The 23,531-nt window shown below is 34.8% G+C and overlaps 1 protein-coding gene across 2 annotated transcripts in view; it reads right to left on the minus strand.

Moving 5' to 3' along the window:
• Positions 1 to 23,531, minus strand: part of CSTF3 (cleavage stimulation factor subunit 3) — a 68,276-nt gene that overhangs the window by 21,646 nt on the left and 23,099 nt on the right. The window contains exon 1 of one of the 2 annotated variants that reach the window (XM_044259037.1): positions 7,634 to 8,030. The exons of the other annotated variant lie outside the window; for it this stretch is intronic. Within the exon in view, the coding sequence (XP_044114972.1) occupies positions 7,634 to 7,654 (21 nt within the window). The 5' untranslated portion in view covers positions 7,655 to 8,030. Of the gene's footprint in view, positions 1 to 7,633; positions 8,031 to 23,531 lie in introns of those variants that run through there. 2 annotated transcript variants of the gene reach the window in all.

The raw sequence follows: 23,531 nt of genomic DNA on the forward strand, positions 1-23,531 counted from the left end.
GAGACTCTTGCATCTGTTATTAACCAATGGAAAATGCCTCCATTTAATAAGCCCATTATATACATACACATAATTTTACAAAGCTCACTAGAACTTGCTCCTATCTATTGAAAGTAATGTTATGGGGGCACCTGGCTGGCTCAGTTGGTAGAGCATGGAACTCTTGATCTTGGGGTCATGAGTCTGAGCCCCACATTGGGGGATGAAGTTTACTTAAAAATAAATAATAAAAGTAACATTATGTAATTTTAAAATGAAACTAACAAGGGCTCTTAAAAAATTACCTTTTTTTGGTCTCTAACTCTCAAACTTTAATGTGCAATCACCTGAGTAGTGTGAACTTCTGGGGCCTGGGTGGCTTAGTTGGTTGTCTGCTTTCTACTCAAGTCATGATCCCGGGGTCCTGGAATCCAGCCCCACACTGGGCTCCCTGTCCAGTGGGGAATCTGCTTCTCCCACTCCTTCTGACCCTCCTCCCTGCTTGTGCTCTCGCTCTCTCAAATGAATAAATAGTCTTTAAAAAAAAAAAAAAAAAAGGAAGTGTGGACTTAATGTTTTTTTAACAGGAATCCCAAGTTAGCCTAACACAAAGATGTTTTACAGTGCACAGATTTATACCAAAATATGAATAACTTATGTCAGTGTGATGAAATGATTTTTTCAAAATTTCTAATGTGGTTATATTATTTTTATAATTTAAAACATTATTATAAGAAAAAATTAAGGATAATTTCTAATAGATATTCCTCTGACATATCTACTGTTTATCATATAATTACAGTATTACTTTTTTTGATAAATCATTTGAATTTTACCAATACATGAAAAGTTGCTGTGGAGGGACACAAGTAAAAAAAATTTTTTTTAAAGATTTTATTTATTTGTTTGTCAGAGACAAGAGAGTGCACTCAAGCAGGGAAAGTGGCAGGCAGAGGGAGAAACAGGCTCCCCACTGAGCAAGGAGCCTCATGTGGGATTCCATCCCAGGACCTTCAGATCATGACCCCAGCCAAAGGCAGACACTTAACCAACTGAGCCATCCAGGTGTCCCAGGAATAAAAATTTCCTAGGTGTCAACTTCCTAGGAATCATTTTTATTTTATAAAGGGGGGAGAGAGATAAGTGGAATCTATCAAGATTAATTAAACTTTAAATTTAATTGAATTGGGGGTTATTGGGGTTACTGGTTATTATTTGGGGCAGGGTAAAACAAGTATAACACTGAATAAACACAGATCTATCTCTAACACTTTTGAACACTTCCCATTTCCAGTCATTTCTTAATTTCCACAGTTATTTCCCAAGCATTCATTGAATGTTGTCTTTTGGAACTAAAACTATCCTCTGGGTAATTATTGAACACAATGATGACTTACAGCAGATTATTTAATTTTGCAAAATATAAACGGTCAGAAGTGAAAAAAAGTTTAATAAGCCTTTGACTAACTGTGGTAACATTCATTTTTAACAGGTTAGATTAACTATGCCCTTACCTGGAACATTTTTATATGGAAATCTAAAGGAGCTCCAATATTTAGCTGTTCAAAATTAAATTAGTTCTTTCTGGTCGATATTGGAAAATTTTTCATATTTCACTGAACATTTTATTAAAAAGTTTGGTATAAATGCCTATAAAACTAACATTTTTCTTATCAAATAAACCCGTATATATCAACAGCATTTTGACTTATTTCGTCGAATTTATTTATTTTTTAATACCTTGGGAAAAAAGAAAAGAGATCCCATAACATCAGAATATTTAAAAAAACATTATTTGCAAAATTGTCAATTATAATAATTAATAATTGTAAAATTAATTTTAAATGTTTCAAAAACATATCTAACAAGCAAACCCAAATGACAGGGTAACTATGAATAGGCAAAACGTTCTAAAAGGAAATCTTTACATACTTTTTTTTACGTTTTTACATAGTAACCAATTAAGAAAAGTCAGTGCTTATGGTTTGGTTTTTTAAGATTTACTTTTCTCTGCATCCAATGTGGGTCTCAAAATTACAACCTGAAATCAGGAGTCTCATGCTCTACCAACTGAGCCAGACCAGCACCCCAGTGCTTGTGTTAAGACACTACTGGGCTACCCAGCAGAGGCAGGGCTAGGCCTCATCTCAAGTGAATTTACATGGCACTTGCTTATAATAAATGATGAATAAATGAATTAATTATAAACCTGCATTCCTAATTTGTTCCCCACATCTTTTTCAAAGTATAGCACATGCACTTTTGTGGAATTTAAGACAATATAAACTGAGTTTGAGCTACAGAATTTGCCTCATCCTGCTTGTCTTAATTATCCAAAGTTTGGGGCTCTAAACCTGAAAGTTGAAAGCAAATGGTATCCTAATTATAAACCCTATCTTCCTTTACTCTTTCCCACTGCTCTCTAATCTTATATCCTGAGAAAAAGTCTTGGAAGACTACAGAATATAAGTAGTTTTTAAGGAATGTGGGCAATACTGAAGAATGACACTTTAAGATAGACCAACAGTTTTCAAGTTGTTGGAGTAGCTGCAAAACATTCTTCTTTCCACCACCCAGTCCCAATATCAGCGAAGGACTGTCTTCAAATAAATTCATTTTTATTTAACAAATAATGGCATGCCTATGAGGCAGGCTCTTTTCTAGCACTGGAGAGAGTGGTAGATTAAGTTTTATAACCCATGGAGTTCTATTTTAGTGAAGGAGCCAGGTAAATAAAGAAACTAGGTAGTTTTAAATTTTTGTTCATCTATACTTCCTATTTTTTCCTATATTATAGGGTATTATTTCTATAACATAACTTTTCTATTAAACGTAGTTACAAATGTATGCCAACATACACATATACAGATTTAGATAAACCTGTTTATGTCCCATAAATTTCAGTTCTCCAAGCACTTAAAATGTGTTGCAGAAATGTTAAACATGAGTGGAAAGTATAGACCACTGTTATCGTCTCATCAGGATTGAAATTAAAATGTGCTAAGCAGGGGCACCTGGGTTGTTCAGTCAGTTAAGCGTCTGCCTTCGGCTCAGGTCATGATGCCAGAGTTTTGGGATCAAGCCCTGCATCCAGGCCTGCTTCTCCCTCTCCCTCTGCCTGCAGCTCTGCTGTGTGTGCTCTGTCAAATAAATGAATAAAATCTTTAAAAGAAATGTGCTAAGCAAAAATATGATTATCTTCAGTTCTAGATTAAGTTTACATTCATTTCAATATTTCATACTAACCGAATTAAGTATTAATTGACCTTCCACTTTTCTGAACTAACTGAAAATATCCTCGGGGCACCTGGGTGGCTCAGTTGGCTAAGCATCAGCCTTCAACTCAGGTGATGATCCCAGAGTCCTGGGTTCTGGCCCTGCCTTTATCAGGCTCCCTGATCAGCAGGGAGCCTGCTTCTCCCTCTCCCCTCACCTGCTCATGCGTGTGCTCTCAAGTAAATAAATAAAATTAAAAAAGAAAAAAAGAAAGAAGAGTATCCAGTGTGTGCATAGAATTTATGAAGTGGATATGAGAACAGGAAACTGAGCTCTAATAAGGAGCTTATAATCTACTTGGACACATAAAAGTAATTACTGGAAAGAACAGAGGACTAACTTTAAATTATTTTGTATATGTTCCATGTCCTATAAAATTCAGAGGAAAATGAGTTCTATGCAAATTGGAGCTAGCAAGGAAAGTTTCACGAAGCAGGCAAAATCCAGGCCATTAATGAGAAAAAAAGGTTTGTATAAATCAATGACATGAGTGTGTGGAATTTTCTGTGGAACAGTGAAGACATCCACAGGAGAAAGAACATGTACTAGGAAAGCAGCATGGCTAACTGTAGTAGAGGTCCACTACAAAGGGCCTAAGCAGAGTTTAAATCTGATGCTAAGCTAAGCAGAGTTTAAATATGATGCACAAAAAATTGGATGTCACCAATAAGGAACATAAACAATGGCTCATCAGTACTAGGGTGGGAGGTGCAGGTGAGGAAGACTGTGGCGGCATTAATGCTATGGGATGAAGCAAGCAGGCACTAGCTGACAGAATAATAGCTAAGAGCTGTTGCTGTCATCCTTAAGTAGCCTGAATTTGGGGGAGGGGAAATAGGAAGAGAAAACCAGTAATATAGAGGAAAGAGCAACAGAAGTATTTTTTCATGAGAATGAAAATAAAAACTGTTATGGTAGGTGTTGTAAAGTTTACTTTTTATTAGATTTAATATGAGATGACCATACAAAAGTACCAGACTAGAAACAACTTAGTCAGGAGATAAGGTATTTGGTTTCAAATTAGACTAGGGATAAAGAATCTGTATTCTAGTCATTTGTTTTAAAAGAACTTACATATATATACCAGAGTGTATAATGCCTAAGACATTAGGTATATTCCCCAAAGCAGAGAAAAAGAAAAGAAGCCTAACGAGTACATAAGCTAACAGAAAAAGGACAAAATCCCATCTAAGTAGTTAACATTGTAAGAAAGGGAACTGGTGGACGGTAGGATATGCCACAGGTCAAAAGGAATGTGGGAGTAAAAAAGATCAGTGGATGTGGTAATAAAATTATAAATTTTATAAAATAAAATTTATAGCTTATCTATTACAAATTTAAATTTAAAAGTTGAAAGAATTAAACTTGTTGGAAGTTGAAATCAATACAAAATACTGCTAACACTAGCAGCATTTATTAAATATTTAATGTATGTTAAACACTATTCTAGTAAGAGTATATAGACATATTAACTCATTTAATCACTCAAGTAAATAAAGTACTATTTCTATTACTTAAAGATGAGAAAACTGAGAAGGTTCAGTAATTGCCCATGACTGCACAACTGAGCTCTTAACGACTACACTCTATACTGCTCTTTAGCAAGATACATGTATGAGGATGTTCACTGAAAAGACTACTTCTAATACACAAATTTGGAACCTTAAATGACCAAAGGCAGAATGACTAAATTATGCTTTGCCTAAACAATGGAATGGGGTATACATATATACATAAAATTCAAAAGCAATGATGTAGATTTATAATACTAAATAGAAATATCTTCAATATACTAGTTTAAAAGTGGAATTTAAAAAATACATACACATTTGGTATGTTTACCCACCTACTTATCCTCCTCACCACCACCCCTAACTCTAGAGTACAAGAAACATAAACTAAGGAGAAACACACACAACACTGTTATCACTGGGAGAATTGAGAGTTGTCTCAGTTACATATTTCCATAACACATTTTCTATAACACAATTTTACTGCAGTAAAGAGTTGGAGAGAAAGTCATAGTTGATTTGGGGCAGTGAATTCTTCTGAGTAATTTACTGGTATTTTTCTCTGGTTATAAACATCTCTATTTTAGATTCATTTTTAAATGCTCTGAAATTCTCAGCCAGGCCTACAAAGCTAAAAAAGTTAAATAAGTGATAGGTAAATCAGGCAAAATTGACTTCAACCAAAACCACCAAAGCTAAAACTTTCAACTTAATTTTTTTAAAAAGATTTTATTTATTTATTTGACAGATATCACAAGCAGGCAGAGAGGCAGGCAGAGAGAGAGGAGAAAGCAGGCTTCCTGCGGAGAAGAGAGCCTGATGAGGGGCTCGATCCCAGGACGCTGGGAGCATGGCCTGAGCTGAAGGCAGAGGCTTTAACCCACTGAGCCACCCAGGTGCCCCTCAACTAAATTTGATTTTGTCCCAAATACGGGGCATTTGTCAACAACCCTCACTTGACATCTATAGACACAGCCTGTTTTACTTAATGTCTATAAATTCTTTGCTCCCAGGAAAAAATATTTTGTCAACATTATGCCAAACATTCTTTTTCAAGAATATCCTTCAAATTTTGAGTAAGGAAAATAAGAGCAGGATATTTTACTTTTTGAGAAAAGTAATTTGGTCTTAAGTATCAAAAATCACTTATTATCAGTGGTCTCAATTGGTTTTGCTACTCTAGCACCATTATGCCACCTCTCCATCATTCTCTCAAATCTGCCTTGTGGGACAGAAATTCTTACATTAGGGGCACCTGGGTGGCTTAGGCAGTTGAGCATCCACTCTTGATTTCTGCTCAGGTCATGATCTCAGGGTTGTGAGACTGAGCCCTGTGCTCAGTCAGCTTGTGGAGTGTGGGTGTGGAGCCTGCTTGAGATTCTCTGTCTCTGTCTCTCTCCCCCCTCCCTTGATCCTTCCCCCACTCACACTCGCTCTAACCCTTCCCCTCCAAAACCCCAGTACATTAAAACTGAGAATGAGAAATACATACAATCATTTGAGATCTTTCAGCTAGTAGGAATGTCAAAAAACCAATTTTATAAGCTACTGATCGCAAAAACAGTATCGATTCCAAAATACGCACCCTGAGTAATGCTTAAGCAGAAGTACTGATTTGCTTCCCTCAAATGTCTAACAGTTTCTTTCCAATCTATTTATACTGTTTTCTATGCTACCTTAGTTTTCAACTTTTATGAATTATCCTCTTAATAAAATGAAAACCCTTCCAGCCTAACTTAAAAATACTATTCAGTAATATAATTTCTCTAGCATTATTACAAGAACCTTATGTATCACCTTAGAAAGTATCTGACTCCACTCATTTGCTGAGTTAATCTTCCGTGAGTATAGTTAAACAACTTTTTAAAAAAACATGTGGAGTGGAATTTTTTTTCCAGTAATCTCTACACCCAACATGGGGCTCAAATTCAGGACCCAAGATCAAAAGTCACATGCTCTTCTGACCAAGTCAGTTGTCTCTAAAGGGGAAAATTTTTGAAGTGGAAAACCATTTACTTAAACTCTACAATTCTTTTTTCTCTTAATATATTTCTCACTACATATGCAATTTCACAAATTGAGAATTGCTATTTAAAAAATTAATAATTATAATGGGACAAAAGCCATAGTCACTCCTCTACTGTGAATCATTCTAGTTTTACTAATCAATTTCCTTCCCATTTTGGTAAATTCATAACAGTATACCATTTTGCTTGCCAATTTTCAATGACATCATAATTTTTTCCATTCATTTCCATTTTCCCATTCATTTTATATATGCTTTTACATTGCTAAATCAAGTAGATATGTAGTATCATGAGTAATGCATCATCTGGACTTTCCTAAAATCATTTCTGGAAATCAAGATTATGCTTCCATAAAAAAGTAGAATAAATTTAGTGCATTACATTTGTCTAGTTTTGAAGCAACTTGCCTACTCTTCCATTTCCTTATCAACAGATTCATGAACGTAGAAAAAAATCCCATTTCTACAAAACTTATACTGCATGCCTCAGCCTAAAATATTACATTTTTTAAATCAGTGCTTCTATTCAAATACTTTCAATTTTAGATCAGAAATTATAATTAAGTTCTGCAGCTCTGCCCTTCATACCCTTCTCATGTTAAAAAAAAAAAGCCCAAATCAACATTTGTATAACTCAATTCTAGCTTTCTCAATCCTACATGCATAGTTATTAAAATGACCTAATTCTATATTGCATTTAAATATATGCTAACCAAGTAATCTCCCAACCATCTTTTCCACCAAATTTGTACATTTATCTAATCTTTTCCTCTCTATTCCTGGGCAAACTATACAGTGGCCATTATTACTAAAATTTGGAAGCAATTTAAAAGGCCCTTACCTGGCTCATTTGAAAGATCATGGCAGCAACTTTTGATTGTGAAATAGCAATTCTAAATAGTCAATCTGAAGAAATTGTTATAAATGTGTAAAGGTAAAATCATATTTGTTAAGTTTCTTATAAAGCAAAAAAACGGAAAACGATATAATGTACAACAGTAAAGGACTGGTTATATAACATTATCTAGAATGGACTACTTTGGCTTAAAAGCAATTCAGTATAAGTAACACGTAGAAAATCTAAGTTATAAAAAGTCTTAAGATTTTACACATAGGTACACATAGAGAAGCCAACAGTGGAGTAAGGTAGTAGCAACACAATTTTTTCCCTTTAAACTTTTCTAGCTTTTCTGTAATAAACATGAATTGTGTTACCCTTTTAAAAAAGAAAAATATGTTTTATTTTCCCTTTTAAATAATAACAAATTCACAATTCCTCTCCTCTCTTTTCTCTTAACTTCCATTTATTTGATGCCACTTCATTAGGCTTGACCTTTAAAACTGAACCATTTCATTCCAAAATTTTTATTCACCCACATATTTAGCTTTTGTGACAACTGTATATGAAAGCCTGCTATAAGAACTGTATTTTTTCAGTATTCCATTGGCTCATATGAAAATGAGTCATCATTAAAAAAATCCCACAAAGGCACTGACTTTCACCAGTTTATTTTGCAGCACCTAGAGTAGTTCCCAACATAGAACATTCAATAAACAGCTGCTAAATTGAAGTTCCCTGTGGAATATTACACTAACTTAAGTATCTATGGAACTGTAAAAATGTAAATGTGTAACTTTTATAAAAAGCTATGAGTTCTGTAATTCTTGTTAAAACTTGAACTGAAAAACCCAACCTCCATAAAATGGTTTAGAAAGAATATTATAGTCAGTCAATTTAGAATAACAATTTTATAAAATAGATTAAGGACTGACTAAAATGCTAATATGGATTTTGAAAGTAGATTTTTCACGTGGCTTAGACAATTCCATGCAAATACCCAAATCAATTTTTTCATTTATTCTCTTAAAAGTTTTTATTTCCAGGGGCGCCTGGGTGGCTCAGTGGGTTAAGCCGCTGCCTTCGGCTCGGGTCATGATCTCAGGGTTCTGGGATTGAGCCCCACATCGGGCTCTCTGCTCAGCGGGGAGCCTGCTTCCTCCTCTCTCTCTGCCTGCCTCTCTGCCTGCTTGTGATCTCTGTCAAATAAATAAATAAAATCTTTTAAAAAAATTTTTTTATTTCCAATATAACTAACACTGCTTCAAATAGCCACCTGAAAGATGAGAAATTGGGGCTCCGACGTGAGGTTTAAATAAGTAGACATAACTAACCAATTATAAATAAATAAGATTGAGACCTGAATCATCTTCTTCTATGATGGATATGTTCCAAAATTCAAACTCTGGTTCTATTTTTATGAGTTAAGTCCTACTTTAAAACTATTTTTTTTAAAAGATTTTATTATTTATTTGACAGAGAGAGAGAGAGAGAGATCACAAGTAGGCAGAGCCTACTGAGCCACCCAGGTGCCCCTAGTTAAGTCCTACTTTAAAATTTTAAGTATTTATTATCTCCAAAATGTTTATAAAATAACCTAATAGGTACTTAAATTTTAAAACTTTTTTCCTTACTTCATAAGTTCCTAAGTGACTTTCTCTAAACAGGCCTATAAAGGCTTAAGAGAAGTATGCCCTATTTTTCTGCAATATATATAGTTTGAAATGTTTGGCTTATGTTTTATATTTTATCTACTCCAAATACATGTTTGTGAGGACATTTTCCAAAGTGATACCACCAAAAGTAAAGAATTAAGCTCAAGTTCTACATGGAACGCTGCATTAAGGTTTCAGGCAACAAGAAAGAAGGATTATAGTGGCATTCTTGTTATACAAAATAGACCCCCACTGTGCTCACTTAAATGTAAAGAAAGCTGAAGGGGGAAAAAAGCTGAATAGGAAGCTCTGGATCAAGATAATATTTTAGCTTATAAATGAAGTCTGGAAGCTCCTGTCATCTAATAAACAGATGGTCATTTTTCCCAGCGGATTCTAACACAGGTCTATTTTTGTCTGGGCTTTACATGACAGGCTAGTGCAGCTGTCAGATTATCAAAGTTTGTGACACAAAAGAAGTAATAGGAAAATAAGTTTCCTACTGCTCAGAGTCTCTAAGAAGCTGAACTGACAGCCCTTTTCTAACCACTACCTAAATCTAAGGGAGAACAGAAGCCTGGGACAGGACCATTCCTGCCCCACCCTCATGCCCTCATCCAACAAAATGCACACAGACAAGGCATAAAATAATGTAGGGATGGACTTCCAAATTGCTTCATTTGAAAACCCAGACTTTTAAGTGTTTAGTTACCTCAACAATTGGGAAAACGAATTTAAAAATGTTTAATATTAAATAAATAAATCAACAAGTAAAAGTTTTACGTTAAATAGTACAAATATAATCTATGTAATATAAAATTCACTTCGAAGTGATTTCCATAATTCTTAAAAGTGCCTTCATGATTTTGATGCTTGTTTTTAATTAACAGCTCAAAATTTATACTGTGAATCAAGACTGTTCTTCACAAATATTTTATAGTCAAATCAATTTAAGGGGAAAAAGCAAGTAACTAGCAAAAGAAGTATACCCTTACAAAATCTTCTTAAAGGGGCACCTGAGTAGCTCAGTCATTAAGTATCTGCCTTCAGCTCAGGTCATGATCCCAGGGTCCCGGGATGGAACCCCTCGTCGGACTCCTTTCTCAACTCCCTAGCTGCTATACTGCCTACTTGTATGTTTGCTCTCTCTGTGTCAAATAAATTAATCAATTAAAACAAAACAAAAAATCTATTAAAACTATTATCATTACCTTCGGGTATTTGAGTTTTCTCACGTCTTTCTAATGTTGAGTTGCAGGAAATAGAAAGCCCAAGACATGTGAGAAAAATAACTTGTAAACTAAGATTTAAATGGGAAATTACAGGGTTGATCAACTAAATGAAAAGCTAAGCACAAAACATGTATTTGAAAGAAAAGTATTGAGAGAAGTCAAGAACACCAAAATAACAAAGAAAAATATTGGCTTTTCATCTCAGAGCATATTTATCATTTCTTCCAATTTGTCCCTGAGAAAAACACAAGCAATCAAGAGAATATACTATTTAACTTTTATGTCAAAATTACTTCAACTTTTAAATAGCAAATTGTGAAGAATCCCTTAACTCCCCTAATATATAATGTTTCTGCAAATAGGAAAAAGCAGAACAGAAAAATGTGGTAAGGGTATCATATCAGGGCTCCGAAAAAGAAATCCAAAGTCTTTAAACATGCAAACATGCTCAATCTCATTCATAAGAGAAATGCACATTAACCACACAGAGATTATTTACCTATAAATACTGGCCAAAGTTTTAAAGTATAGTAATATATTGCATTAAGAGGATGTGAGGAAGTGAAGTTTTCCAAGGATTATCAATGGGATTTTAAATTGCTACCACCTCTGCGAAAGGGAACTTGGATATAGAAAATTCAAAAAAATCCCACATACTCTTTGACCCAGCAACTCCTCATCTAGAAACTTAATCTACAAAAATATTCACACAAAAGGAAATGACATATAGAAAGACATTCAACGGGGGCGCCTGGGTGGCTCAGTGGGTTAAAGCCTCTGCCTTCGGCTCAGGTCATGGTCTCAGGGTCCTGGGATCGAGCCCATATCCGGCTCTCTGCTCAGCGGGGAGCCTGCTTCCTCCTCTCCGCCTGCCTCTCTGCCTACTTGTGATCTCTCTGTCAAATAAATAAGTAAAATCTTTATTAAAAAAAAAAAAAAAAGAGGGGCGCCTGGGTAGCTCAGTGGGTTAAAGCCTCTGCCTTCAGCTCAGGTCATGATCCCAGGATCCTGGGATCAAGCCCCACATCGGGCTCTCTGATCAGCAGGGAGCCTGCTTCCTCCTCTCTCTGCCTGCTTCTCTGCCTACTTGTGATCTCTGTCTGTCAAATAAATAAATAAAATCTTAAAAAAAAAAAAAGATGTTCGGCATTCAATACAGTAATGTTCATATTACAACAAGTCTGGGAAGAACCTAAATATCCCTCAGTAGAAGATGAGTTAAGCAAAAAAAGCACTTGTAAAAAAAACTACTTTTAAAATTCATTTTAAATAATTAAAAAAAGAAGCAAGTGCAAAACATAAGAGGCAGTTATTCATGTAAAAGTACAAGAGAAAAACATAGGCTGAACCTATTTCACTGAGAAGATGGGTGGCTCAAGGACAGGCAGATGAAAAACCTTTCACTGTAAGCCTTGTTAGTAACTTGGAGTTTTGAACCATATTTTTACAAAATATGTGGACTTTAAAACCCTAAACAAACCCTCCAAATACTCTAAAAATGTACAAAAGACATGGGATATGTATTATGCACACAGAAATTAGTCTCCCTATTTCACTCATTTTTTTAAATTAAGTAAAGCCCTTCACCCAACATGGGGCTTGAACTCATGACCCTGAGAACATGAGTTGGATGCTCTACCAACTGAGCCAGCCAGGCTGAAATTAGATGTATAATACTGTTTAACTATTTAACTAACATTATATTTTAAGACAAAGAACTACTTTTTCAACTTCTAAACACTTATCAGAATTTAAGCGTTTTAAAAAGAAATCTATCACGAACTGATAAAGTACAGAAGTATTACCATAAAAATTTAACTCATAATTTTCAAACATAAAAATGGTATTAACTAATGAAATAAAATACTGGTAAAATTCAAGATTATTTAGAGTGTTTTATCAGGTATTAATAATACTTAACTACTATTGAAATGATTACAAATGGATAAAAATATGACGTAGAGTCAACACTTACACTGTTCTACACAAACTTTATAAGCTCCAGCACTAAAGCAATCAAATAAGATTTACCAAATTTATATGATAAATAAACATAAAATTCATAATTGTTTTTTTAAAAAATGAAACTAAAAATAAATATTAACTACAATTCTAATAAAGGCCCACTCAAGAGAACTTTCATTACAACAGAATGAATTTGGGGGAGAAAACTTATTAGGAAAACAAATATTCAGGGTAACATCATGGATACTTACTTAAAATTCCTTATCATTTATTTAAGCTTGAGGAAACTCTCTATATAATTGGAAATGTCCAAAAGTATGTATCTTTGACGATGCTGATGTTGTTTTATTAATCTTGCCTAGAATTTCTTTCATCTCCATAAAGATTTTTTTTCTGGATATAGAGCTTTGACAACTAGTTTCAGCAAATTGAAGTGCCAATTCCAATGTCTTCTGGCTTCCATTGCTGCTGTTGGGAAGTTGTTGATCAACCTGCCAATCCTTTGCTCATTTGACTTTTTGTAGATAGCTGTTGCTGTGATTTTTCTGGTCGTTTTCTATGGTTGCATTTTCATGTATCTATGTGGAAATTCTTTCTTTTTTTTATTATTATTTGGGATCCATTGAGCATCCTGAACTCTGAAAAATTAGTATTTAGCTCTTCAAATTGTGCTTCTGCTCAATCTCTCTTCTACTTCTGAAACTTCAATTAGACACATTTTCACTCTATGCTTTGCGGCTCTTAATCTCTTTCATATTTTCTATCTCATGGTCTCTTAAGCTCTAATCTGGATTTCTTCGTCTCTCTTCAGTGTGCCTAATCTGTTTCAACTCAATTCAACCTTAACTGAAGTCTTTGTTGATCTTTTTCTGCGTATGCGGTTTCCTTACATGCTTTTTTAATAATTGAAACCCTTCTCCTTGGAAAAATATTTGTGGAGTTTTTTTTTTTTTTTTTAATGGCTTTTGTGATGAAAGTACATTCTTCCAGAAAGGGTTTGAGTAAACTTACTGGTTTATTAAGAGCCTAAACTCAGACTGAGTCCACCCTACATTAATGGGGTTTTGTTTTGTTTTTGAACCACCCAAGAGTGGTTTATTTTAACCACAAATCCATTCAAAGGCCAACTCTGCTGTATCGTATCAGGACTTCCCCATTCCTTTCTGGTCAGGATCACAGTAAATGTCCTCAGTCTCCTCTAAGTTAGGCTGATAGCACAGAATTTTTTCTGGTTCACTCTCATCCTGAGTATTACCTACACAGTTTTAAAGGGGAAGAATATCTTGAGCAGACTTGGGCTCCGATTTTTGTTGCCTGAGCCCTTGGAAGCATTAACAGTTGCAGCTTGTGTTCTCCAGTGTGGCAAAGACTCTCAGGGTAAAAACAACTGAGATATTTTGCTTATCTCCCAGTGTTCCTATTTTTGTTTTTCTGTGTTTGTTTTGCAGTTAGTTTTGGCCTGGCAAATCCTTACTATCAGTTCTTCCATTAGGCTTTTATCAAATTCAGTCCTGCAGTCTTAGTTGCTTTCAGTGAGAGTTGATCCGAGTAACGAAGTTCACCATACTACCCAAATCTTCAATATGTTTCATACTATCTAGCTTTCAAAAAACTTCGGGAAAAAAATTGTACACAAACTATCTTGAAAAGTAACTTAAAACTTTAAAATCCAATGTTCACCGATACACTGAATCCCAAAGTTTAAAAAATATATAGAATTAAACAAACCATATATTACAGAATTCCCAAGTGTAATTTAGTTCTCTGAAACACTTCATGAATCCAGCAATTTGAGTTTAATGTTTGCTATGCCCAAGTAAGTGAAGCTTGGGTGAAAATCTCAAGAACAAAAAGTAAAATGATAACTAATATTTAACACAGAATTCTACAGCTTTTTTTTTTTTTTTAAAGATGAAAGCTAGGGTAATCTTTTATATTTATTTGTCTTTAAAAATAAATCTATACAAAGTTGTTTATGGGTTTAAAAGGCCTCTATATATCAATATTTAATATTTTAATATAGTATTTTAGTTTTTGCAAAAAGAATTCCCACTCATCAATCAGATGCTGGCATTGTGTACATATATATTAGTCAAAGTTGTGAAAGAGGGTGGGGAGTTATAATGTCTATGCTTTACTAATTTGACAGAACCACCTGTGAAATCTCATAAATCAACATGTGAAAACTCAAATTTTAATCATATATATACATACAAATATCTCAGAAATTTCACTTCAATATAATACTGCCAAAACTTTATTTTAACTTGCCAGGAATTTATTTTATACCAAGTTTTAAAATTTTATCTGCAACTATTTCAGAACTACGAGCAATTTTTTAAAGTTACTTCAAAATGGTTAGGTCAATTAGTAATACCCTTTAAATTGGCTAATTCTTTAAAAACACTTTTGTGTCATACATCAAGATAATTCTAAACAGCAGTAAAGCTTAATCTATGATACCTAATCATCTCAGGCTATCAGACAAAAACATTTCCTTTGCATCTTAGATAAACTAGAATAACACCTTTTTTAACCTGTTAACAGTAAAGCTATTAGATGTTTAATTTTATAAAAAAGAATACATTTTGTCATAAATTGGTACCATACTCTGATTCTTAGAAATTAAAATTCAAGGGGCACCTGGGTGGTTCAGTTGGTGAAGGTGAAGTATCTGCCTTCAGCTCAGGTCATGATCCCGGACTCCTGGGATAGGGCCCACATTGGGCTCCCTGCTCAGGAGAGTCTGCTTCACCCTCTCTCTCTACCTCTTCCCCCAAAACTTGTGCTCACTCTAATGAATAAAATCTTTTAAAAAATTGAAATTCAAGTTGTAAAACAATATAATCTCAATTTTACTTCCCACTGCAATTTTTCATCCAACAAAGTACCACTGTATGTCAAGCATCATTCTCAGTTCCTGAAACCTAACAGAGTGCAAAAAAGAAATTATAAACACAGTAAGTATTATAGCTGAAAAAAATAGAGGAAAGATTTGAGTTTTGATGAGTTGGGAAAGGGGTGGCAAGTTTTCATTCAGTAGCCATAGTGGATCTTTCAGTGAAGATAACACTTTTTCTTGCAGATATGAAGAACACAAAAGATTTACTTAAGCAGCTATATCTTTAGAGCAGACAACAGAGCTAATTTGTAAAGAAAAGCCTGGAGGTGGGAATATGTCTAGAACATTTAAGGAGGCCAGTGTGACTGATGAAGAGACTTTAATACGTGAGTTATCTACCATACAGTTATCAAGCACAAAATTTTATACTGAATCTGGTATCCCAGTATTTATCCCTCATATAGACTAATCTGCATTTAACTAATAAATGATGCTTAAACATAAAATTTACAGATATGAACTCAGTTATATCTGCATTTGACTAATAACTATCTGCATTTGACTAATAACTGATGTTTAAACATAAAATTTACAGATATGAACTCAGTTAAAATGTACGCATTTTGTTATTGCTATACCAAATTCCACTTGGACGAGAACCCTGGTTATTGTAATGGTTTTGAAGGTTCCAAAAGCAGCCAAACCCAATCAAGAACCAGACTCACTAATTCAGTGATCAAAGTTGCAGTATAACCCTTAATTACTCTTACAGTTATAGAAATACTATTTCATGCAATACCATTCTAAAATGGGGCGCCTTGGTGGCTCAGTCGTTAAGCGGCTGCCTTTGGCTCGGGTCATGATCCCAGGGTCCTAGGATTGAGCCCCACATCGGGCTCCCTGCTTAGCGGGAAGCCTGCTTCTCCCTCTCCCACTTCCTGTGCTTGTGTTCCCTCTCTCGCTCTCTAATAAATAAATAGTATCTTTAAAAATATAGATAGATCATTGTCACATCAATATAATTATTAATACTTCCCTCCTTACTAACTTAACATACTGCTGTAAGCAGACAATACTCCCACCCTAATAATTTTTGGACTTTACGAAAATTTGAAAACTTAGAAACTGGCACAGCTTTACCAAAAATATGTTTGGAAACCAGCTGTTGTGCTTTTTTCTTAATTTTAGCCAGTCTATGTATTCCAAAAATATTCACAAGACATCAGGACATGAGTTCCAGGGTTCTCCTCAAAATAAGTTTCAGTAAGTGTAAGTGGCATTTAAAAATCTTGGTTAAATGTCCTTTGGTTCAACTGTCCCTTTTAGTGCACACTTGCACATTAAACTCCAGGTTTAACCAAACTGAGGTAGTAAAGTCTCAAATTTCTTTCATTAACAGAGTTCATAAAATGAATGAAAATCTTTTTTCCTGTGCATAAGTCAATCTAGAAACTCTATGTTACTGAATAAGCTAGAGACTGGTATGTGGTATCCTAGGACTGGCATTTAGTAAAAACATTTTTACTTATGGTGAAAACTTTTCTAGGAACCAAACAAGCAAGCACTCAGGGGCGTCTGGGTGGCTCAGTGGGTTAAAGCCTCTGCCTTCAGCTCAGGTCACGATCCCAGGGTCCTGGGATCCAGCCTCGCATTGGGTTCTCTGCTCAGCAGCGAGCCTGCTTCCTCCTCTCTCTGCCTGCTTCTCTGCCTACTTGTGATCTCCATCTGTCAAACAAATAAAATCTTAAAAAAAAAAAAGGCAACCGCTCAGATTTTACCTACCTATAAAAAAAATAACTAGTTTCTACCTTTGAAAAGGCTTTTTTCTCCCCACAAAAGAACATTTGTCCAATTGTTACATTTTCCTCAAGCTATCTGAAGACTATTTCAGGGAATAAAAGGTCTCATAGCTTCTTAAATTCTCTTAAGTCTGAAATGCCAAGTAAAAATTAATGAAACCAAAAGAGGATTTCTAACCAACATGTATCTTTCTTTGAAAAGTGAAAAGGAGGGGCTCAGTGGGTTAAGCCACTGCCTTCGGCTCAGGTCATAATCTCGGGGTCCTGGGATCGAGTCCCGCATCGGGCTCTCTGCTCAGCAGGGAGCCTGCTTCCTCCTCTCTCTCTGCCTACTTGTGATCTCTCTCTGTCAAATAAATAAATAAAATCTTAAAAAAAAAAAAAAAAAAAGAAAAGTGAAAAGGAAACTTCCACTCAGTTTACATCTAAATTTATGTAGGCATGACTTAAAACAAGAACCCAGAATTATGTTCTCTCAACTTGCTGTTTTCCTAGAGCAAAATTACATTCACCTTACTATTTTAGCCATTAAAGTTTTAGATATTCAGGCTTTTTCCTCCAGTTCTATTTTCTAACAACTTGGGTGCAATTATTATCTATAGAGCTCATATTTTTATGTAACGAAGAAATACTTCAAGTAATAGTCGTTAAGTCATCTGGTCATCTGTTTGAAATAGTGGAAAGGACTAGAAGTGAAATTCAGCTTACCAACTATCAAGCTGTTTCAACTGCTCAAATAAAGCAATGTTCTTTTTTTTCTTGCCTCTGTTGAGGCCTCAGCACTAGTGGTTCCCTTTGCAGGGACTCACAGATTTCAGGCCTGTTTAGAAATCTTGCTGTTTTACATTTCCTGGACCAACCTCCCATATTGTTTTCTCTATCACAGCACCTATCAGCCATATTGTTTCTCTACAACAAACTATAACCTTGTTCACTGAGATGTTCATAGCATCTATTTATGATAGAATTAACTTGAAAGTTAATTCCCCCATCTTCTCCTGATACATGAAGTGAAAGTACAACCTGAAATAACATATTTTCATGTATTTTGTCAATAGCCAAATAAAAACCTATGAAAATGTGCCCAGTGACTTTCTGTAAATTCAATAGTCAATTGTACTACAGAAAAACAGTATAAGACTTTGGGAAATTTTAATGAATATAACCCAGGCAAATACATCAATAGACATCTGTTAAGTCTTCATTCTATTAAACACGCACTGATTCAGGGTACTTTTAAAGAACCCACATATAAAAATACTTGCCAAAGGGTTTGCTAATAAAATTCTGCATATTTTAATCTGCACATCATTTCCTAGAAGTTAAGCTACAGTTACACTTTTCTCCCTATTCAGAAAGGATCAGAATAAACATCACTGTATACAGTGAAGTGAATTTCTACAATTCTTCAATTAAGAGAAATTTAAAACTGCAAAGTATTTTATAGGCAAATAATTTGAATTTTTACATTTCATAGATTTATTTAGGATCAATTGAACAGTATTAGAAAGATGAAAAACAAGATATTACAGTATTCAGTGACGTAGACTGGAGATGTACTCAAAAATATTTAACCTTCTAAGTTTGATAAACTATAAGTTACCAATAAATGGAAATATTGGCCCAGTTTCAGTAACCATGACTTTCCCATTAACTACAGAAGTTAAGATTCTCGGCATCCCTGGGTGCCTCAGTCATTAAGCATCTGCCTTGGGCTCCGGTCAAGATCCCTGGGTCCTGGGATTGAGCCCTGCATCCGGCTCCCTGTTCAGCGGGAAGCCTGCTTCTCCCTCTCCTACTCCCCCTGCTTATGTTCCCTCTGTCTCTGTCAAATAAAACCTTTTTAAAAAGAAAGTTAAAAAAGAAAAGTTTTGTAACTTTTAAAAAGAGCAGTAATTTTGTGCCCCCCTGACTTCGATTTTTCATGAGGTTCCCCCCCATAATTTCAAGTAATTTAAAGATTTCCCCTCCAAAAACCACCCCCCACACACACACAAATAAAATAGTCTATCCTACCAGAAAGACTTATTTTGCAAGACTTCCACACTTCTATGGAAACAAAGGTTAACTGCATAGTAAGCAGATATTCAAAGGCTAATACTCTTCACTAAATCCTAAATTCTGGTCTTGATTTAAGGAAATTCTATCCTAATAAACTCACTGCTCATTAAGTAGAAAGTAAAATGTACTATTCTCATATTAATGTTGAATATAGTTTTAAAGACCATGTCCTTACAAATTAAAAGTCCAGAATTAGTAAGATTTCTGTTAGTGTTCAGAATTCCTTTGTTATCTGAAATTATATCAAAATACGTAAGGTTAAACTTTTTTAAATCTGTGAAAGGTAAAAATACATAGCGTACCAAAGTAGAATTTTAGAAGATGTTACAAACCATAAGATGAAGCTGCATGGAAGTTACTATACCATGCTAACTTCTAAAACACTTAACAAATGTATGTGGTTGTTGAGTGGCTATACATAATCTATTTTTCAAAGAACTAGATGCTCAAACCCAAGAATTAGAACACTTGACTATAAACCTCTTTCCCACTTTAAACACGAGTTGTGTTGATGCTAACAAAGTTGTTTAAATAATCTAAATCTCAGAAAAGCAGGTCATCTGAAAAAAAAAAAAAAAAAAAAGGAGGGGTAATACACACATACCTCAAAAGGTAAACTGTGGTTAATCAAATATCCCATATAAAGTACTAAACACAATGCCAGAATATATTAAAAGAACAATAAATTTGAGCTATTACCATTGAGGACAGTAATCAGAATAAAGGAAAAATCACTATAGTAAGATACAACTGAAAATCAACTATGAATTTTTAAAAATGTAACTTGAACTCTTTACTTCTAAAAATCTGTTCTAGAAAAATCTTTCACCTCCAAAAATATCTTCATTAGGTAATGTCCACAGATTTTTTCCATAAAAGTAGTTTTGCAGAACTACAACGAAAATATAAATGAAAAAACATTTTCTTACATTTAAGAACTCCAGTTCAATTCGATGCATATTTTAGGTAAGAACCACAAAAACTTTAAGTTATTGCAAATGTATTTAAATTTAGAAAATAAGTCGCCTCTTGGTAAAAATATAAAAAACTCCCACCTTACTAACATTACATTTCTAGAAGAGTGAATGGGACTTTGCCATTTTTATATAGATTATTGGAACGAATACTTGAATTCACATTAGTCTTTCCTATTCAGATAGGGAAGAGATGAAACTGAGAAATGGAAAAACTGGTAAATTTAACTTAAACACAAAGCACAGGAGAAAAAAGGACCATTATCGGGGCAGCTGGGTGGTTCAGTCGGTTAAGCAACAGACTCTTGGTTTCAGTTCAGGTCATGATCTCAAGGATTGTTGAGTACAAGCCCCACGTCGACTCCACAATGACCACGGAGCCTGCTTGAGATTCTCTCTCCCTCTGTTTCCCCACCCCCTGTTCACATGCATGTTCTCCCTTAAGAAAAAGAAAGTTAGTTTAAAAATTGGAACACTGGACGCCTGGGTGGCTCAGTTGGTTGAGCGACTGCCTTCAGCTCAGGTCATGATCCTGGAGTCCCAGGATCGAGTCCCGCATCAGGCTCCCAGCTCCATGGGGAGTCTGCATCTCCCTCTGACCTTCTCCTCGCTCATGTTGTCTCTCACTGTCTCTCTCTCAAACAAATAAATAAAATCTTAAAATAAATAAATAAATAAAAATTGGAACACTGTAAGGGGAAAATTCAAATAATCTTATCTATCACAGAAACAGGGAATTTTAGAAAAAACAAAACCTAGGACAGCTGAAAAGTGTAAACATGAGCTGCATATTAACTTGTATTAGAACACTACTGTTCTTTTTCAGTATGATAATGGTATTGTGGTTATGCAGTAAAGTATTTTTTATATAAAAAGAGAAAGATAAAGCCTGTATGCCAAAACAGAACATCCAGTCAAGGTAGGTCTATAGGTATTTAATATTCATGTTATTCTTTCAGTTTTTCTATTTTAGAATTTTCATAATAAAAATCTGAAAAGGGGAGCATACCCAGCTGGTTCCGTCAACTCTTGATCTTTGAGTCATGGGTTGAGTCCCACATTGGGCATGGAATGTACCTACTTAAAAATAAATAACCTGGGGCATCTGGATGGCTCAGTGGGTTAAAGCCTCTGCCTTCAGCTCAGGTCATGATCCCAGGGTCCTGGGATTGCGCCCGCATCCAGCTCTCTGCCTGCTTCTCAGCGTACTTGTGATCTCTGTCTGTCAAATAAATAAATAAAATCTTTCAAAATAAACAAATAAATAACCTGAACCTTCTTATAAATAAACATAGAAGAGCTTAAAGTACAAAATCCTAGGTCACCGGATTTCAAATTCTGTGCCATTTGTTTCTCCATACTACCCTTTATAACCTACAAATCTCCCACATTTCTTTCAATAAACGACCAATTCTTCAAATATCTTTTCTGCACTACCAAAAACTGACAATGCCACTGTTGCAGTAACAGATAATCAGGGATAAATGTACTACTGCAGTTGAGAAACAAAGCAAATAACCACCCCTACAATTAAAGGACGGTGTTGCAGACAGCTATATGTAAGTTCTTTTGACTTGGAATGTCTGTTCTTTAAATGTAAATCTCACTATTCTGTGAACTCACCAATTCAAATTTACAATCAAACAGCCAGCTTTTAGGAAAATACCACTTCTATTGTTTAAGCAATCTTTAATTGCTAAAAGAGAAATTATTTCCTTTAACGTGTTAGCTTTCAAATTTGTGCCTCAAGCAGCAAAGAAATTATTTAAGTAAGTACTTTAAAAATATAGCATTTGCAAACACAATGAAATACTTATCTAGAAACTTTTAAAGACTTTTTAAACTCACTTCCTAACCTGTTTTAAAACCAAAGGCCTGATGATTTAAAAAAAAATATATATATATTCTTATTTGAAACAACTTGCCATTTGGCTAATAAATCAGTAAGATACTAATTTTCTGTGGCCTAAAGTGATTCTCATAAAACTAGTTAAGTTTTTATAAACCTATGAGTTGAGGAGCAAATGTTATCTTCCCCATGTGATTTATGACAGAATTTAAAGGCATTACTGAGAGTACGAGATGAGATTTGGAAAACTTGCTACAATCACAAACCACTGAAATCCTGTAAATCATTTTTCTAACTCACTAACTACTGTTTAAAAGAAAAAAACGTGGAGGGGAGCCTTGGTTAAGCGTCTGCCTTCAGCTCAGATCCCAGCATCCTGGGGTCCAGCCCTGCATCAGGCTCCCTGCTTAGCGGGGAAGCCTGTTTCTCCCTCTCCCAGCTCATGTCTCTCTTTCTCAAATAACAGTATCTTTAAAAATTAAAACCAGTTACTATTTAAAAAAAAAAATGTGGAAGCAAGTAAAGAAAAGCTGGTACTCTCCAACATTTCTCAAATATACTCGAAGTTTGAGTCTATTAAATAGAGTACCTACATACACTCAACAATAAAAACACACACACAAAAAAACTAGATAATCTGTCAGAAGAAAAACATCAATGATTCCTGACAAACCTGTTTAAAATTTCAAAATGAAGTGGGTGGTTGCTGAATGAGAAACAGGAGTTTTACAGTCATAGTATATCCCCATTATTTTATTAATGACAAAAGGAGAAATAGTGACTATACAATGGAGAAAATGGTCAGCACGGACATCACCAGTAAGAACATGTGCCTCTGGATGAGAGAGTGAGGACACACAATTATTTACAGCTTCTCAGCTATAATGTATATAACCTGAATCTGATGAGGAAATACCAAAGCTAAAGTTGAAGAACAGTTCAATATCAAAAGAGACTAAAGAGGAATGACAATTATGTATAGTAACTTTGAAGATGCTAGTCTCACTGGGAAATTGCTATAAAGGGCATGATTAGAACAGTAATAAAAGTAGAACATGGACTATAGATTAAAGTTTGATTAATGATAGGGTTCCAGAATTTTAAAATGTTTATATATGAGATCTGTTATTAGAAAATACACCAAAATGGGGCACCTGGGTGGGTTAAGCAACCAATTCTTGACTTTGGCTCAGGTCATGTCACGCCCAGCATGGAGCCTCCTTGAGATTCTTTCTCTCCCTCTGTCTGCCCTTCCCTGACTCTTATTAAAAAAAAAGAGAAAAGAAAATACACTAAAGTATTAAAGGTTGTGATGTATGCAACCCAACCTCCTATGGTTCAGGGAAAAACAGGATTGATAAAGCATGTCAAATGTTGAAAACTGGCCAATCAGGGCAAAGCATGTGTAAGAGTTCTTATATTATCCTTAAACTCTCCTCTAAGTTTAAAGTATTTTCAAAAAACAAGTTAAAAAAGCAAAATGGCAGTTTACAACCGATAAAAGCAAAGCTCTTACTATTCAAC

The sequence above is a fragment of the Neovison vison genome, chromosome 7 (genome assembly GCF_020171115.1).
Source record: "Neovison vison isolate M4711 chromosome 7, ASM_NN_V1, whole genome shotgun sequence".
Classification (NCBI taxonomy): Eukaryota; Metazoa; Chordata; class Mammalia; order Carnivora; family Mustelidae; genus Neogale; species Neogale vison.